The 19741-nt window shown below is 46.9% G+C and overlaps 1 protein-coding gene across 8 annotated transcripts in view; it reads right to left on the bottom strand.

Annotated features, from left to right (window-relative positions):
• The window catches only part of EEFSEC (eukaryotic elongation factor, selenocysteine-tRNA specific), a 262269-nt gene that overhangs the window by 72442 nt on the left and 170086 nt on the right, over positions 1-19741 (bottom strand). The window contains exon 7 of one of the 8 annotated variants that reach the window (XM_084840161.1): positions 1051-19732. The exons of the other annotated variants lie outside the window; for them this stretch is intronic. Coding sequence (XP_084696287.1) covers positions 19653-19732 — 80 coding nt within the window. The 3' untranslated portion in view covers positions 1051-19652. Of the gene's footprint in view, positions 1-1050; positions 19733-19741 lie in introns of those variants that run through there. 8 annotated transcript variants of the gene reach the window in all.

Below are 19741 nucleotides of genomic sequence, written 5' to 3' on the forward strand. Positions count from 1 at the left end.
AATATTCAAACTATCGAACAGTGGCACTTATTTCACAAGCCAGTAAGGTAATGCTCAAGGTCTTGCAAGGTAGACTCCAGCAATTCATGGAACGAGAATTGCCAGATGTACAAGCTGGGTTTAGAAAAGGCAGAGGAACTCGAGGCCAAACTAACAATATCCGCTGGATAATGGAGAAAGCCAGGGAGTTTCAGAAAAACATCTATTTCTGTTTTATTGACTATTCTAAAGCCTTTGACTGTGTGGATCATCACAAACTGTGGCAAGTTCTTGGTGGTATGGGGATACCAAGTCATCTTGTCTGCCTTCTGAGGAATCTGTATAATGACCAAGTAGCAACGGTAAGAACAGACCATGGAACAATTGACTGGTTTAATATTGGGAAAGGAGTACGGCAGGGTTGTATACTCTCACTCTACCTATTCAACCTGTACGCGGAACACATCATGCGACGTGCTGGGTTTGATGAGGCCAAGGCTGGAGTTAAGATCGCTGGAAGAAACATTAACTATCTCAGATATGCAGATGATACCACTTTGATGGCTGAAAGCGAGGAGGAGCTGAGGAACCTTATGACGAAGGTGAAAGAAGAAAGTGCAAAAGCTGGGTTGCAGTTAAACCTCAAAAAAACCAAGATTATGGCAACCAGCTTGACTGATAACTGGCAAATAGAGGGACAAAACGTGGAGGCAGTGACAGACTTTGTCTTTCTAGGCGCAAAGATTACTGCAGACGCTGACTGCAGCCAGGAAATCAGAAGACGTTTACTTCTTGGGAGGACAGCAATGATAAATCTCGATAAAATAGTTAAGAGCAGAGACATCACACTAACAACAAAGGTCCGCACAGTGAAAGCAATGGTATTCCCCATAGTAACCTATGGCTGCAAGAGCTGGACCATAAGGAAGGCTGAGCGAAGGAAGATAGATGCTTTTGAACTGTGGTGCTGGAGGAAAATTCTGAGAGTGCCTTGGACTGCAAGAAGATCAAACCAGTCCATACTCCAGGAAATAAAGCCAGACTGCTCACTTGAAGGAATGATATTAAAGGCAGAACTGAAGTACTTTGGCCACATAATGAGAAGACAAGATACCCTGGAGAAGATGCTGATGCTAGGGAAAGTGGAAGGCAAAAGGAAGTGGGGCCGACCAAGGGCAAAGTGGATGGATGATATTCTGGAAGTGACGGACTCGACCTTGGGGGAGCTGGGGGTGGCGACGCCGACGGGAAGCTCTGGCGTGGGCTGGTCCATGAAGTCACGAAGAGTCGGAAGTGACTGAATGAATAAACAACATCTCATGTTAGTGTAACCCCTATGTGTGTGGAACCCAAGGGGTCACCTGGATTGCTTAAATCACAGTGTAGTTCTTGAAGTAAAACCCCATGACAGAGAGATTTAACTTCTCAAATAATCCCTTCTTCTGTTTTCAACATCCACAGAAATGAATAATACTTCCGTGCATAAGGTTAATTTACAAAGTATAGCAAGCACTTAAATGGGAAAGTGCTATCACCAACCAGAGCCAAATGCTCCAAATGAGGCATGCTCTTGAACTGAAACTAATTCTCATAAGTAAGATGCTACAAATGTCTAATAGGTGGAGACAACAAGGAATTAATTTATTATACTACAATAATACAGTAATTTTCAAATTCCTAAAATAAACTATCTTCAGTTGTTGGACTGATTTAGGTGCTCGGAACCCCAAGGTCCCTCAACAACCAGGTCAACCCATAAGCCCACATCCCTGTCTGAAGATAATGCACCCTCCTACTGTGACACACACACAGTAGATGGCCCAGCAAAGAAACACCCTGCCCCCAAAAGCTCATTAGGAGGACAAAAAGTGCCAAGCTGTCATATCTAGAAAAGAACTGACCCTATCCCCTTGCCGCCAGCTGGCACATTTCCTTTAATTTGCTGCAGCAGAATAAAGGAAAGCAGCCCTGGTCAGGGCAGCTCTACCCAGTGATTTGGTTAAATGAAGGCTGTATTCATGCTCCCAAGCCAGCAGCTTTCCTTCTGCTGCCCTGCCAGCGCAGGACACAAATGGACACCAGCCCTGGACATCCCTCACCTAATTTCAGGAGTAATTAATTCCATGCTTCCTCCTCTTGAACTTGCAGGGATATATATTTTTTAATCTCAAGAAATGCTGAATGTCCACAGTTGCACCCAAGTAACCATATATTTATACTCAACCCAGTAACATTTTATGAAGTGTACTTCCTGAATTTTGAGATGTGGTCGTAAAGCAGCCAGGTTTTTAGCTTTCACTAGAATCATAGAATCATAGAATAGTAGGGTTGGAAGGGGCCTACAAGGCCATCGAGTCCAACCCCCTGCTCAATGCAGGAATCCAAGTCAGAGCATCCCTGACAGATGGCTGTCCAACCTCGTCTTGAACGCCTCCAGTGTGGGAGAGCCCACTACCACCCCAGGTAATTGGTTCCATCGTCGTATTGCTCTTACAGTCAGGAAGTTTTTCCTGATGTTCAGCCGGAATCTGGCTTCCTGTAACTTGAGCCCATGATTCCGTGTCCTGCACTCTGGGATGATCAAGAAGAGATCCTGGCCTTCTTCTCTGTGACAACTTTTCAAGTACTTGAAGAGTGCTATCATATCTCCACTCAGTCTTCTCTTCTCAAGGCTGAACATGCCCAGTTCTTTCAGTCTCTCTTCATAGGGCTCTGTTCCAGTCCTCTGATCATCTTTGTTGCCCTCCTCTGAACCCTCTCCAGTTTGTCTGCATCCTTCTTCAAGTGTGGTGCCCAGAACTGGACACAGTACTCCAGATGAGGCCTAACCAGTGCTGAGTAGAGGGGAACTAGTACTTCCCGGGATTTGGAAGCTATGCTTCTATTAATGCAGCCCCAAGGGGCATTTGCCTTTTTTGCAGCCACATCACCTTGTTGGCTCATATTCAGCTTGTGATCGACAACAATTCCAAGATCCTTCTCGCTTGTAGTGTGGTTGAGCCAAGTATCGCTCATCTTGTAACTGTGCCTTTGGTTTCTTTTTCCTAGGTGCAGAACTTGGCATTTATCCCTATTAAATGTCATTCTGTTGTTTTCTGCCCAGCGCTCCAGTCTATCCAGATCACTTTGAATTTTGTTTCTGTCTTCCAAAGTATTAGTGTCAGGGTGGACACTGAGCCCATAAAATCCCAGAGTAGTTCTGATTCGGAGGAAGAGCAGTCGCTCCTAGGAGAGGAGCGCGCCCCTTTTTCCCAGGGCCCGCAGCTGACAGAAATTCCTCCCACCCACATTCCTAGATTAGAAAGCAGTCCAGGGAGTGACCCAGCACCGATAGCAGACTGGTTGGATGCGCGGCACAGACGCAGAGAGCGGCGCCAAATGGAGAGCGCGGAAAGGAGGCGTTGCGCCCAGAGGATCCAAGGGAAAAGGGGAGGGATTCTCCCTAGTCCTTATATTCAGGGGTCTGCCAGTAATTGCTTTTCAAACGGGGACCAACTGTTCCAACTTAGGGCATAGGGATGCTGCTGTTCAGATCTAGCTGCTACCTGTAGAGTTGTAAGTTGTAAGAGAAGAATAAAGCTTTGAAAAGAATCCCTTTGTCTGCGTCTGGACTTGGCTACTGGATTAGACTGAGAGAGCCCTCCAAGGAGCCCTTGACACTCCATTTGCCGAAACCCCCAAGAAATCTGAGGGTTGTGCTTAGAGAGCCAGGAAAAACCCAGCACAATTGGGTATAAGGGAACCTTGGCTAAGTGAAATTGAATCTGCTCAACGTGTGATTGGGCGCGTAGAGTGATTGGAACTGTAATACGGGTCACCTCGCCCAAAGAGAGAGGACGCCCATCAATGGTCTGCACTGCGAAGGGGGCAGGAAGGGGCAGGGTAGGAGGGGGGGCAGGAAGGGGCAGGGTAGGCGCCAGTCCCTGCCCAGGCTTTCACCCTTCCCCCCCTTCTCTGCTTCTGGCAGTCCTTCAGCTACCGTCATCCTCCCAGAGAAGTATGCAGCTTTTCAGCATGTGTTTGACAAGAAGGAGACCAACTGGCTTCCCCCGCAAGGCCTGGCGGCAGCTGTGGTGCCTCACTCTTGGGAAGAGCTCATTCGCTCTGCACAGGCTCAGGATGATTTTGTTCGCACAAAGGTGCAGGAATTGGGGCTAGCCTCTGCCCCCCCCCACTCTACCCCCTTTTCTTTGCGAGGTGGCCTGCTTTACCATTCCGGCCGGGTCTATGTGCCTTCTAGACCCCTCCGCGAGAGGGTCCTCCATCAGTGCCACGACTCCCCCACAGCGGGGCATTTTGGTGTCGCCAAGATCCTGCATGGAGTGACTAGGGATTTTTGGTGGCCTCGTGTGTGTCAGGATGTCAAGTCCTATGTCGCCTCCTGCCCAACCTGCCAGCGAGCGAAGGCCCCCTCAGGCAAGCCCACAGGCTTGCTTCACCCCCTGCCTACCCCCCCAGGACCTTGGAAGCTGCTCTCCCTTGACTTCATCACTGACTTGCCTCGCTCACACGGTAAGACCACTATTCTGTTGGTGGTGGATTTGTTTTCTAAGATGGCCCATTTCATCCCCTGCTCGGGGTTGCCCACAGCCAGGGAGACGGCGGAGCTGTTCGTGACGCATGTTTTCCGCCTCCACGAATGGCCCGAGGGCCTCGTTTCCGATAGGGGGGCCCAATTCACTGCCCATTTCTGAAGGGAGCTACTGGCGTTGCTCCATGTGACGCTCCGTCTTTCCTCCGCCCACCATCCACAGACGGACGGTCAGACCGAGCGCACCAATGCTACTCTGGAACAATATCTGCGCTGTTATGTCAATTACCAGCAAGATGACTGGGTTTCTGCCTCTCGCAGAATTTGCTTATAACAATGCCTGCCATGCTTCCACCCGCCAAACTCCATTTTTTGCCAATTTTGGTTACCACCCCAAGGCCTTCCCGTCCACCCTAGCTCCCTCTTCGGTGCCAGCGGCCCAGGACTTTTTAGAGGAGTTGCGAGCGGTACACTACCTCTTACGGGATTCCCTCGAACAAGCCAAGACAGCCTACAAGGCCTCGGCAGACCGGCGGCACCAGCCGGGTCCGTCTCTGCAACCGGGGGACTGGGTTTGGTTGTCCACCCAATACCTCCCCTCTCACTCGCCCGCACGGAAGCTCGCGCCTCGCCGCACGGGGCCTTTCCAGGTTACGGCCCAGATTAACCCTGTTGCTTTTCGCCTGGCTCTCCCCCCCTCCATGAAGATCCATCCTTTTTTTCACCGGTCCTTGCTGCCCCCCCTGGTTTCTGGCGATCCTCATCGCTCAGTCGGCTCCCCCACACCCCCAGTGCTGGTGGAGGGGGAGGAGGAGTTTGAGATTGCGGAGATTCTGGACTCCTGCCTTTCTCGTGGCGGCTTGCAATATCTGGTTGACTGGAAGGGGTACGGGCCTGATGAGCGATCCTGGGAACTCGCAGAAAATGTGCATGCTCCGTTGCTGCTGCAGCGCTTCCACCAGCTGTACCCCCACAAGCCCGGGGCCCCAGGGGAGGAGCAGGAGGGGGGGGCTCATGGGAGCGGGGATGATGTCAGGGTGGACACTGAGCCCATAGAATCCCAGAGTAGTTCTGATTCGGAGGAAGAGCAGTCGCTCCTGGGAGAGGAGCACGCCCCTTTTTCCCAGGGCCCGCAGCTGACAGAGATTCCTCCCACCCACATTCCTAGATTAGAAGGCAGTCCAGGGAGTGACCCAGCACCGATAGCAGACTGGTTGGATGCGCGGCGCAGACGTAGAGAGCGGCGCCAAATGGAGAGTGCGGAAAGGAGGCGTAGCGCCCGGTTGGCGCTCAAAGAACAGTTGCGCCCAGAGGATCCAAGGGAAAAGGGGAGGGATTCTCCCTAGTCCTTATATTCAGGGGTCTGCCAGTAACTGCTTTTCAAACGGGGACCAACTGTTCCAACTTAGGGCATAGGGATGCTGCTGCTCAGATCTAGTTGCTACCTGTAGAGTTGTAAGTTGTAAGAGAAGAATAAAGCTTTGAAAAGAATCCCTTTGTCTGCGTCTGGATTTGGCTACTGGATTAGACTGAGAGAGCCCTCCAAGGAGCCCTTGACAGTTAGCTATCCCGCCCAATTCTGTGTCATCTGCAAATATGATCAGCATTCCCTGCACCTCCTCCTCCAAGTCATTCATAAAAATGTTGAAGAGCACTGGGCCCAGGACTGAGCCCTGCGGTACCCCACTTGTTACCTCTCCCCAGTTTGAGAAGGTCCCATTGATAAGTACTCTTTGAGTCCGATTCTGTAGCCAACTGTGGATCCACCGGATCGTTGTTTCATCTAGCCCACTTTGAGCTAGTTTGCTCATCAGGAGATCATGGAGCACTTTGTCGAAAGCTTTGCTGAAGTCAAGGTATATGATGTCTACAGCATTCCCACGGTCTACAAGGGAGGTTACTTGATCAAAAAATGAGATCAGATTTGCCTGGCAGGACTTGTTTTTGACAAATCCATGTTGGCTTCAAGTAATCACGGCATTGTTGTCAAGGTGCTTCCAGATGGATTCCTTTATCATCTGCTCCAGAATTTTCCCAGGGATTGATGTCAGACTGACTGGTCTGTAGTTCCCAGGTTCCTCCTTTTTACCCTTTTTGAAGATAGGGACAACATTAGCCCTCCTCCAGTCATCTGGCACTTCCCCCGTCCTCCATGATTCCTCAAAGAGAATAGACAGCGGTTCTGAGAGTTCTTCTGCCAGTTCCTTTATGACTCTAGGATGCAGTTCATCTGGCCCTGGAGATTTGAACTCATTCAAAGTCATTAGGTGTTCCTTGACCATATGCCTATCGATCTCAAGCTGCAATCCTGCCCCTTCAGCCTCTACTTCGCCTTTGCCAGGGGGGTTATAGACCCTCTTTTGGGAGAAGACTGAGCCAAAGTAGGAATTGAGCACCTCTGCCTTTCCTTTGTCATCTGTTATCGTTTTGCCATCCTTATTTAATAGCTGAACCACCATTTCTTTCCTCTGCCTTTTACTATGCACGTAGCTGAAGAAAGCCTTTTTGTTGTTTTTAGCATCCCTTGCTAACCTCAGCTCATTCTCAACTTTAGCCTTCCTGACACCATCCCTGCAATTCTGTGCTATCACTAGTGGGTGAACATACAATTTTTACCACTTATTTATTTTAAAGGGAAATGGCTCTGGTATGAAGTGAAAGAGGCAGGCTAGCCAGGTCAAAACTTTGGATCAAATCCACCATACAAAAACCTTATACATAATGTGGTATGAGATTTTGTTTGAGAAAAAATAAAGGGTGGAGCATAAACAGCAACAAATAATAGGAGGCAGTTTTTGGCTCCTTGGCAAGTATTGGGAGCAAATCATGTGGGAACTGCGACACTGGGCATCCACAGCACAAACATTTCCTCAGATATCTATGCTGCTGAAAACTGGGCACCAAACAGTTGAGGAAAAAACTGAGAAATAACATTAAACAATGTACAGCCTGATCTATAGAGCTCCTATGCCTTGATAAAACATGTACATCATAATGTGCATAGTGAATAGAGGCTGGTGGAGTTTAACTCAAGTCAAACTAACCATATTGCAACTTCAATTTTAATTTAATTAATTGAGACAGTATTAACCTCTTTACAATGCATTTTTAACTGGAGTTAACAAACTCAAACAAACCACTTTCCCGTAGTTAGCAGACTGCCCTGACCGCTACCTTAAGATTGAAGTATGTGTGTCCAACAGAAGATAAAATTTAAATACCATTAGGCATTTTCCAGATTTTTTTCTCCTTACACAACACTCATGCTATCTCCCACATCAAGGTACTAGTAGGACAGCATTCTGTTCCCACATTTATTGTATGTTATTATTTTGAAAATTTTTATGCTGCCCTTCAGTAAAATCTCTCAGGGTGGCATACAATCAAATAATAATGAATGGAGGCTCCTCTTGCAGGAAATAGCAGTGGTCATATTTACCATTTCAAAAACAAATTGGAGGAGCTGTGTGTACAGTACCCAACAGAACAAGAGGAAAAAGTTTTCCTAAATGTTAGAGGGTGGGGAGTCATGGTGATGCTCATCATTTTAAAATAAAGGGGGAGAGGGGCTATATGAGAATTCCCATATTTAAGTGGTACAGTGGTTGAGATTTCAAAGTCCACATAATTTATAGGAATAGTGTCAATCATAAACATTTATGTCACAGGAACTAAACACTGATGTCACATGTAACCATGTTCCATACAACACTAACTATTATGATGGACACTGCTGTTTCGGTACTAGGAAAATGCCATTTTCCTGCAATACAACCCTTGCCTTACGGAAAGGCATCTGGATTCTGCACAGCAGCTACACAGAAAAACTACCTAGAAAGCCTCTTAGGCTGCAATGCTATGTACATTTACGTCAAGCATGAGCACAGCAGGACTTACTTCAAAGTAAACATATAGAGGATCAGGCACTAAATAGTTCAGGTTCAGATGTTAAAAATACATTTCAAATGAGCATTTCTATAACCTTGTCTTTAGAGTCTGATCACTAACTTTAGAACACTGCATTTCCATTTGGGCAATGCCTCGCCTAAAAAGGAATGCTAGGAGCTGGGAGTTATACTGTGGCTAAGATGGCTCCCCTGAGATGTCAAGAAGGCTAACCTAACCTTTGGAGATCCATATAAACAAGCAACTGAACATGGAAAGCATTGAACCAAGGGCCTGTTGTTTACCTAACCCCTGCACTGCAAAAGACATCAATCCCCGCCTTATTAAAGAAATGCATACACCAGCCTGGCATGCCTGCTCAAACAGCTCTCTCATATTCACAGTTTCTCAGAGGTCGGAGGAAGTTCTAGAGAGGCCTGTTCCATAAATAAATCCTTCTGCTTGGCAATAACTAAATTGTATTAAGGCTGGATCAGACAGCTCCAATTAGAATCCTCTGGTGGATGGACTAGAGAACTCTATCCCAGATTGCTCACAGATAGGGGCTTTCTCCTTATCCCATTCCAAGTCACCTCTACCTTGCTGGCAAATGAAAAGTAGCAGAGAATCTGCAACACATTCCCCAAATTCCACTAATATTGTAAGCATAGCAGAGTTTTCTCAAAGATGGACACATAAGTGTGACAGACCTAGGTCAGTATTAAATCAGAAAGAATTCCAACGTATCCCCACAAATTAGGCCTGCAATCAGTTTTGAGTGGTCCTAGCTCAAGATACTTACCTTTGGGGTAAGGAAGGACAATATACAGATGCAATCAATAGAACTCAATGCTTATACCACAGGGATGCAGGTAAAGGGTCTGCTTTGCAACAAGTAGAGTTTTCTCTACACCATGGCTGCACTGAGTACTCCATTAAAAAAAACCCAGCTCTGCCTTAAATATTAACTTGCCAATTTTCTGTTGGTGATGTTTCTGACCAAATATAACGATTCACCAATAAAGTAGTAGCATAATTCTAGGGAATAGTGGGACACTATTTTGACTCGCATACCAAGAGGGGATTAATATGTGGTTTAAGATTAAAAAGTAGGTATATACAGACAAGCACGAACTATTCGGCACCACAGTGTTCCAAGAGGAGGCAAAAATTGTTAGTTGCTGAATTCAGATGAGCTTGTGGATGCTGAAATGCTTCTACTCTGCTTGCTGGCCTTATGCAGGCAACTCAACCATGTTACATGGTGAAAAAAAATCACTGAGCTGTTACCAGCAGAAACTTGTTAAATGGATAAAACTTCTGCACAAAAAGTTTGCTTTAGTGATGAGTATGACACATGCCATCGTTGCTGCAAGGAGAGGAAGCACTTCAGTATTGCAAGGCAGGTGGGATCCGGCGCTCTTGCTGCTGCTGCTGCCTTGCTGGAGCTGTACCTCCACCTGGGGGACTTCTACTCTGCCTCCTTACAGACCCAGGTCCAGCCAAGCACCACCCCACTCCCAGCTGCAACACCTGTGGGAGCTGGGGCATAAAACCTAGGCCCGGTGGGGGCGGCACCACCGCCAGCGGGTGTTGCTGCCAAAGGGGGCAACACCAAAGGGGGTTGCCCCTTTGGGTGTGCCACTTCGGGGGAGCACGAGGGCAAGGGCCTGTCCCCCTGCTTGAAAGGAGGGAAGGGGACTGTTTGCCTCAGTGTGGCCTGCTGGACTACCTGCATTAAATATGTGTTTTCCAATGAAGGGGGGAGGTGTTGGGAGCCAGGGAACGGCCATTACGGTTCTACAGGGCAGAGGGAGATACGGAGGGGGGAGACAGTCACACTCTAAAGGCAGAGTGTGTAACAATAGAGTGCTGACTGTCCCTAAACTGTTCCCCAATTCAAATAACCTGGATGGCCCTGGCAACAGACCCCCTGGGTTGAAACTGCAGCTGCTGCTGAATGCCAGGTCAGTGAATGGTAAAACAACTGCTATCCAGGACTTGATCCTGAATGAGCACATTGACCTGGCTTGTATTACAGAGACCTGGCTGGACAAAGCTGAGGGGGTTAATCCCTCTCAGCTCTGCCCTCCAGGGTTCTCTGTTCAGCAGCAACCAAGACCTGGGAGGCGGGGAGGTGGAGTGGCAGTGGTCTATCATGATTCAGTCCCCTTACCAGGTGCCCTATCCAGCAGTCTGCTGGGTTCAAGTGTGTGTATTTGAAGGTGAGTGCCCGGGACAGAATAGGGATTCTGTTGGTGTACCATCCACCCCGCTGCTCAACAGTCTCTCTTCCTGAGCTAGCCGGGGTAGTCTCGGGGTTGGTGTTGGAGACCCCTTGGCTTGTTGTGCTGGGGGATTTCAATATTCATGCTGAGGCTGCCCTGTCGGGAGCGGCTCAGGACTTCATGTCCGCCATGACAACCATGGGTCTGTCCCAGAAGGTATCTGGCCCCACCCATGCTGCTGGGGACACTCTGGACCTCGTTTTCTGTGCTGGATGGGGTGATAGTGATCTGAGAGTGGAGGAACTCTCTGTAGTTCCGTTGTCATGGACAGATCACTACCTGGTGGGGTTTAGACTTGCTGGCACTTGGAACCTCTGCAGGGGTGGAGGGCCGATTAAGATGGTCCGCCCCAGGAGGCTAATGGATCCGAATGGTTTCCTGACGGCTCTTGGGGATTTTCCTGTTGCCTCGGCAGGCAATTCTGTCGAAGCCCTGGCCGATCTCTGGAATGGAGAAATGACCAGGGCCATGGACACAATTGCTCCTGAGCGTCCTCTCTCACGAAGTGGAGCTGCACCAGCACCCTGGTTTTCTAGGGAGCTGGCAGTGATGAAACGAGTGAGAAGACGACTGGAGCGAAGTTGGCAGAAAACTCGGAGTGAATCCGATCGAACACGGGCTAGAGCCTATTTGAAGGCCTACTCTGTGGCAATTTGAGCAGCAAAGAAAATATTTTTTTCTGCCACTATTGTGTCTGCAAAGAGCCATCCAGCAGAGCTGTTTCGAGTGGTTAGGGGTCTTTTACACGCTAGCCCGCAAGAGGATAATTTAAACCCCTCAACAGCCCGCTGTGAACAATTTGCTCAGCACTTTGCAGACAAAATCGCTCGGATCCGCTCTGACTTGAACGCTATAGTTGCTACAGACCCAGAGGATGTAACTTTGGCCCCTGCTTGTCCAGTGTTGTTGGATACTTTTCAATTTGTACAGCCTGAGGATGTGGACAGGATCCTTGGAGAGGTGAGAGCCACCACATGTGTTCTAGATCCTTGCCCTTCCTGGCTCATAAAAGCAGCCAGAGGTGGACTGGCCGAGTGGGTAAGGGGAGTGGTTAATGCCTCCCTTAGGCAAGGCAGAATTCCAGCCTGCTTGAAGGAGGCGATGGTGAGACCTTTGTTAAAAAAGCCCTCCCTGAACCCCACTATATTGGATAATTATCGGCCAGTCTCCAATATTCCATTTCTGGGCAAGATATTGGAGCGCGTGGTGGCCTCCCAACTCCGGAGATTCCTGGATGAGACAGATTAACTAGATCCATTTCAATCTGGCTTCAGACCGGTTATGGGACAGAAACGGCTTTGGTCGCCTTGGTGGATGACCTACGCTGGGAACTAGACAGGGGGAGTGTGTCCCTATTGGTTCTGCTGGACCTCTCAGCGGTTTTTGATACCATCGACCATGGTATCCTTCTGGGCCGCCTCACTGGGATGGGACTTGGAGGCACTGTTTTACAGTGGCTCCATTACTTCTTGGGGGGGAGGACCCAGAAGGTGGTACTGGGGGACTCCTGTTCGACTCCCTGGCCATTGGCTTGTGGGGTCCCTCAGGGCTCTGTTTTGTCCCCCATGCTATTTAACATATTCATGAAACCACTGGGGGAGGTTATCCAGAGTTTTGGGGTTCGGTGTCACCAGTACGCTGATGACACCCAACTCTACTTTTTCTTTCCAATTCCAAGGAAGCTGTTGGGGTGCTGAACCGGTGTCTGTCGGCAGTAATGGACTGGATGAGGGCAAACAAATTGAAGCTTAATCCAGACAAGACAGTGGTGCTCCTGGTCAGTCGAAAGGTAGATCAGGGAATAGGGATACAGCTTGTGCTGGATGGGGTTACACTCTCCCTGAAGACACAGGTTCGCAGCTTGGGTGTACTTCTGGATTCAGCCCTGAGCCTGGATGCCCAGGTTTCAGCGGTGGCCAGGAGTGCATTTGCACAGTTAAAGCTAGTGTGCCAGCTGCACCCGTTCCTTGAGATGTCTGACTTGGCCACAGTGACACATGCCTTAGTTACATCCCATTTGGATTACTGTAATGCACTCTACGTGGGGCTGCCTCAGAAGAGTGTTCGGAAACTTCAGCTGGTTCAAAGAACTGCGGCCAGACTGCTGACTGGGGCTGGTTACAGGGAGCATACAACTCTCCTGTTAAAACAGCTTCACTGGCTCTCAGTCTGTTTCCGGGCACAATTCAAAGTGCTGGTTAAGTCCTATAAAGCCCTATACAGCTCGGGTCCAGGTTATCTGAAAGACCGTATTCTCCCTTATGAGCCTACTCGTGCCCTGAGATCTTCAGGGGAAGCCCTTCTTGCCATCCCGCCATCATCACAGGCACGCCTGGTGGGAACGCGGGAGAGGGCCTTCTCGGTGGCTGCCCCAAGGCTCTGGAACTCCCTTCCCAGGGAGGCGAGAGTGGCACCCTCCTTGATATGTTTTCGTATGCATGCAAAAACTTTTTTGTTCCAGCAGGCCTTTGGGGATAACTAGTCTGGACCTGGGAAAATGCGATGTATGGATACCATTTTTGTTGTTCTGGTTGTCTTTTAATGTTTTAATATCTTTACAATTTTAATATTGATGATTTAATTATATTTTTAAACTTTATACAGTTGTATTTATATTTCTATTTATAGGTTTTAATTGTAGCAGTTTTAACGTTGTAAGGCCGCCTTGAGTCCCAGTATTGGGAAAAAGGTGGGATATAAATAAATATAATAATAATAATAATTATTATTATTATCTTGCATTTGTTCATGGGGACTTTGCTTTAAGGTAAAACAATTTGGCTTGGTGTTGGGTAAAATGGTATTCATGGCAGCTTGGGGATAGTGTGCTGCCTCTCAACAAGCATATGGAACTTTAACTAGTGAAATCCTGCAGCCTACTAAGAAAAGCCCAGAAAAATACACACAAGGAGATGCATATTGTTATAAAGCTCCATAAATCTAGAATGTCAACAGGGAGTTGGAAGCAAGATAAGGCTTCAGTTGGTGATCAATGAAATTCAAAAAGGCAGAATCAATGTCATGATCTCAGGCCAGATTTGTAGGTCAGAAATCTCGAATCCATGGTCCAGTGCGCTGCAAAATAAATTATGGGGTTCACAAACATTTCCTTGATGTACAAACTGGGCAGACAGAACTATGTTTCTGTGGTTGCTTACAACTCTCCCATGCCATCGTGCGGTCTTTGTGGATTGCACTTCTGTTATACAGCTTCAGTCCCTAATCATTATTGATAGCGTTCCACCAGGTGCTGTAGGATTTATGGGTTTTAACCACTACTGGCATCTTTTCCAGTGAAAAGGCGACATGCAAGCAAAACACAGCATTTTTCATTACGTTATATACTCCAAAGGAGTAGAGTTTGTACCATGCTGGGCTGAATCTCGTTGATGGCAAAATTTTTTGCACTGAATGCACTGGACTTCCTTCTTTGGGCTGTACAATGTCACTTGGACCAGGCAAAAACATTTGGGGGGCCCTTGTCAGGACCAAAAAGCAGTATAAAAGTGCTTTTATCAGTAAAATAGGTAGGCGTGAACTCAGCCAATCAATCAGCATCTGGCAACTCTGAAACATTTTCTCTTTCAGAATCATCAACTTCACAAACTTCAGATTCACTACTGCTGGACATTCCTGATACTTTTGGTCTTTCTTGGAAACCCTGTGTTTGTGTGACATCAGATTCCTCCCCGCCCCCAGTTTAGCAGGGTTTGTCAAGTAGTCACCTCAAGATCCTGAAGCTGAAACAGGGCATTTTAGCTTAGAATATGTGGGGCAGGAATGTAACGGTTGTATAGTCAGCCCATGATGCTTATTAGGCAGAGTCCACATCTCTCTTAAAGTCACACACTTACAGAAGGTATGATTTTCTCAAAGGTTGGATGAGTAGTTGAATTGTATATACTGTTGGGTGCAATATGCACCTGCCTACCCATCACAAATGCCCCCCAAGCATTATTTTATCCATAAAACTGTTACAGGTTACATAAGCCAGTACTAAAAACACTCTTGGGGGAGGGGTCCAGAATAGCCTATAAAAGACTGCAATCCTTCCAAACTATAATAAATATGCAATACCCCCCCCCCGCGCGCATATCACACACACACACACACACACACACACGGTTGTTACTGTAAAAGAGTCAGGGGAAAGTGTTATTTTAAAGTGAATGAGCGAGCACATTCTTTGCCTATTGCAGTGTCAGCAGCTCAGCCACTTGCAAATCCCTGTTCCTTGCACAAGTTACCAACATCCTGCAATGCCCATCTTAAAACATTGGTGGAAAACTCCAAATGAGGCCGCTCAAACACAGGCTAGAGCTCGTTTGAAAGCCTACTCTGTGGCAAAGAGGGCAGTGAAGAAATTGTACTTCTCCACCACCACTGCATCTACTCAGAGTCATCCCAGGAGAGTTTTTTTGGGTGGTCAGAAGCCTGTTACACTCTGGCCCACAAGAAGAAGGGTTAGACCACTCGAGAGCTCACTGTGACCAATCTGCGTGACACTTTGCAGATAAAATCCATCATATTCTGTGCCGACTTGGATGCCAAAGTTGATACAGGTCTGGTGGATGTAATTTTGGATCCTGCTTGTCCAGTTATAATGGATACTTCTCAGTTTGTACAGGACAGCATGTCCCGAGGATGTGAACAGGATCCTTGGGGAAGTGAAGCCTATCACTTGTGTGCTGGACCCTTGCCCTTCCTGGCTTATAAAAGCAGCAGGGGGCAAGGGGATTGGCTCAGTGGGTAAGGATAGTAGTGATTCCATCTTGCCTAAAGGAAGTGATGTTAAGACCTTTGATTTAAAAAAAAAACTCCCTGAACCCCAGAGTGTTGGATAATTTTTAGCCAGCCTCCAGTATTCCATGCTTGGGCAAGGTGCTGGAGCGTGTGGTGGCTTCTCAGCTCCAGGGAGTTCTGGATGAGATGGGTTATCTAGATCCAATTCAATCTGGCTTCAGGCCTGGACAGGGACTGTTTTGGTCATCTTGGTGGATGATCTACGATGGGAACCGGAGGGGAAGCACGTCCCTGTTAGTTCTGTTGGACCTTCTCGGAGGGGTGATCTTAGAAGGGGGTGCTGGCAGATTCTTGTTCAACACCATGGCCATTGGCCTGTGGTGTCCCTCAGGCTTTTGTCTTATCTCCCATGCTATTTAACATATACATGAAACCGGTGGGAGAGACTGTCTGGAGTTTGAGGGTTTGGTGCCTCCAGGATGCTGATGACACCCAATTCTATCTCTCCTTTATATCTAAATCCAAGGAAGCTGTTCTGGTTCTAAATCAGTACCTGATGTCAATAATAAACTGGACGAGGCCAAACAAATTGAAGCTTAATCCAGACAAGACAGAGGTGCTTTTGGTCAGCTGAAACGCAGATCAGGAAACAGGGATTCAACCTGTAGTGGATGGGGTTACAGTCCCCCTGAAGACTCAGGCTCACAGTTTCAGTGTACTTTTGAACTTGGCTGTGAACTAAGGTACCCAGGTTTTGGCAGTGGCCAGGAATGTGTTTGCACAGCTGGGCTACTGCGCCAACTGCGCCTCTTCCTAGAGATGTTTAATCTGGCCACGGTCACGCATGCCTTAGTTACATCCCATTTAGACTATTGTAACACGCTCTATGTGAGGCTGCCTTTGAAAACTGTTCAAAAATTTCAGCTGGTCCAGAACGCTGCAGACAGACTGTTGACCAAGGCTGGTTACATGGAGCATGTGATTCCCTTGTTACAGCAACTTCACTGGCTACTGATCTGTTTCTGGGCAGGATTCAAAGTGCTGGTTATGACCTATAAAGCCCAAATATGGCTTCAGACCAGGCTAACTGAAAGACTGCCTTTTCCCATACGAGCCTGCCTGGTTCTTGAGATCTTCTGGAGAGGCCCTTTTTTCAAGACTGCCATCTTCAGAGACCATCGCCACTGGGTGGTGACCCAAGAGAGGGCCGTTTCAGTGGCCACTCCCAGGCTGTGGAACTCCCTTCTAAGGGAGGCTAGATTTGCTCCCTCTTCGCTGTCCTTCTGCCAGCAGGCAAATACCACTTTATTCAAAAAAGCCTTTAGCCTGTAAGTGGGACTGTTGGGTTGGGTGCTGTTTTTAATTCTTCATGTTTTTTCTTTAAGTTTTATTGTATTTTAATGTATTGTTTTATTATTTTAATCAATTTTAATTGTGTAAGCCACCTTGAGTGCCATTTTTTGGGAGAGAGGCAGGATACAATGAATCAAACCTGAGCTCCCAATAAACAGAGCAGAAAGAGAAAAAGCAATGGGCCAAGCAACTCAAGAGGAAGAGGGGCAGTGAGAGTTCCATTTAGTTACCTTTTTCTTTTTTACAATTTCAATAATTCGTTGAATGCTGCAACATTAACCCAGCATTATAAAACTGTGTATTTCACACACATTCTTCAATGTAGTTCCCCCAGGTAGACTTTCAAGTAAAGCACCCCTCCCCTGCTGCTGTAGTAAAGATGGTTTATTATAACACCTCTGTTATGAAGGGAGGTGGTACAAGAATGTATGGACTTTACCAAAGACTCCAGTAGGGCTTTAATTGCCATTAAACTCGACAGATGTATTATGCCTGTGTAGTACATCTGATGTATTATGCTGGTTCAAAATTGGGAAAGGAGTATGACAAGGCTGTATATTGTTGCCCTGCTTATTTAATTTATATGCAGAGAACATCATGAGAAACGCCAGGCTGGATGAAACACAGGTCGGAATTAAGATTGCTGGGAGAATTATCAACAAACTCAGATACGCAGACAATACCACTCTAATGGCAGAAAGCGAAGAGAATCTAAAGAGCCTCTTGTTGAGGGTGAAAGTGGAGAGTGCAAAAGCTGGTTTGAAACTCAACATTAAAAAAACTAAGATCATGGCATCTGGCCCCATCACTTCCTGGCATATAGAAGGGGAAGAAATGGAAGCAGTGACAGATTGTATTTTCTTGGGCTCCGAGATCACCGCAAATGGTGACTGTAGCCATGAAATTAAAAGACGCTTGCTCCTGGGGAGGAAAGCTATGGCAAACCTAGACAGCTTAGTAAGAAGCAGAGACATCACCTTGCCGACAAAGGTCCGTATAATCAAAGCTATGGTTTTCCCAGTAGCAACATATGGCTGTGAGAGCTGGACTATAAGGAAGGGAAAGGGGACGGAAGAGGATGAGATGGCTAGATAGCATCACCGATGCAATGAATATGAACTTGAGCACACTCCAGGAGAGAGTGGAGGACAGGAAGTCCTGGCATGCTATGGTCCATGGGGTCATGAAGAGTCGGACACAACTTAACGACTGAACAACAACAACAACAATAATTATGATGCAGTCTCTCAGGTTGCAGTCCTATGCACAACTAGGAGGGAATAAGCTCCATTGAACACAGTGGGATTTACATTCATAGGCTTGCACTGAGCAAACATTCATAGGCTTGCACTGTAAGCAATTAAGGTTGCAATCCTATTCATGCTTACCTGAGAGTAAATCCTATTAAATTATGGAGGAGAGCTGAATCTCTGTGATTAGGAATAGAGCCTATTATCAGCTACTTTCCAGACCCAAAGTTCTCTTCTCCACCCCAGTTCTGTTACCAAAAGAAGAAAGTGAGCCCATGGGACATTGCTCTTTATATATACAAAGAAAAGTAGTGCAAGTATGTGAAAAGTGCCTCTCGTTCAAGTAAGCAAAGGGGCACCACAATAGGCCACCCCTGGGTTGTAGATCTAGGAACCTACCCAAAATGCCCATCTAAGAAACAGAAGCAGGAATCAAGATAAATGAGAGAGGATTGGATGATTGAGGGAGGGACAAGGAACTGACTGAAAGAGTATGTAGAAGGGTATGCAGAAGTAGGCTCAGTCTATACAGAAGCAAGAAGTGAGGGATAGCAGAACAGGAGCCAGAACACAGGCTGAAACTAGGACACAATGGCTGCATTTGGATGTCATGCTAAACTATGGCTTAGTGAGATGTGAACAAGCTTAGCCTTCTTCTACGCTCACACACTCCTTCCCACCCACACCCCCCGGAATGGCCAAGTGGAGTTCAGAAGCTTTTACTTCCACTTTTGATTAACTGCAGTTTGTCATGTTGTTCAGACTGACAAATGGTGATCAAAATTAAATAAGGTTAGTTTAAACAAGCCAGCTTCAAACCATGGTTTCTGAAGCCGGCTTGTTTAAACACCATTGTTAATGTTAACCACAGTTCTAGGTCCGGATAACATGACAAGCTGAGGTTAACCAAAAGCTGAAGGGAAAGCTTCTCAATTTCTCCTTCCGGCAGCATAGGACAGGGAACATGGAAACATGGGAGGAGTCTAGTGTCGTTCACATTTTGCTGAACAACAAATTAACATGACATCCCAATGTAGCCACTGAGAAAAAGCAGTGGAGAATGGTGTATTCATGCCAGGGTTATACCTGTTGCCAATAGATTTCCTGCTGGCAGTTTCTGCATTTCATAGATCAGCATGGGCAACTAGGGTGCACCACAACAGAACTACTCAAATTCACACCTGTCAGTGAAGAGCACACACAGTATAAACCACAGTTCTGACCCAACCAGAAGTCAAGTCAATAGATCACACTTTTGTGATATGCAGTTTCAAATATCACCCCATCACGTGCTGAGAAGGTATACAAGATTTCTTTCTGGTCAATGCCACAGTAATAAAAAAAAATCCAGACTTCCACCTCCTCTGTGGTCAGCAGGACTTTTATACTGCCATTGTTTAATCCGCTCAAGAAAGGATCATAAAGTGATGCCTCCCTGGCAACCCACCTCTTTCAGCCTCTGTCCATGTCATAGCAGCCAAGTTTTACAAAGCGGGAAGAAGGAGATTTATGCTTGAAGTACCCTTTAAGGATTTTCATTTTTTGTTTATTTTAGAAGGTAGGAGAAGAGAGACTATGAAAGAACAAGCAGAGCTAATCTCCAGCTTTTAAATAAAATGCAACTTACACCCTTGTTGTTGTTGCTGTTTGCTCTTGGGCTTTTGCATTCACCTCTCGGCTGAAATCTTCCTGCTCAGCTTCATCTGATATAC

The sequence above is a fragment of the Heloderma suspectum genome, chromosome 2 (genome assembly GCF_057233095.1).
Source record: "Heloderma suspectum isolate Gila_16-S chromosome 2, 16-S_ref, whole genome shotgun sequence".
In the NCBI taxonomy this organism is placed as follows: domain Eukaryota; kingdom Metazoa; phylum Chordata; class Lepidosauria; order Squamata; family Helodermatidae; genus Heloderma; species Heloderma suspectum.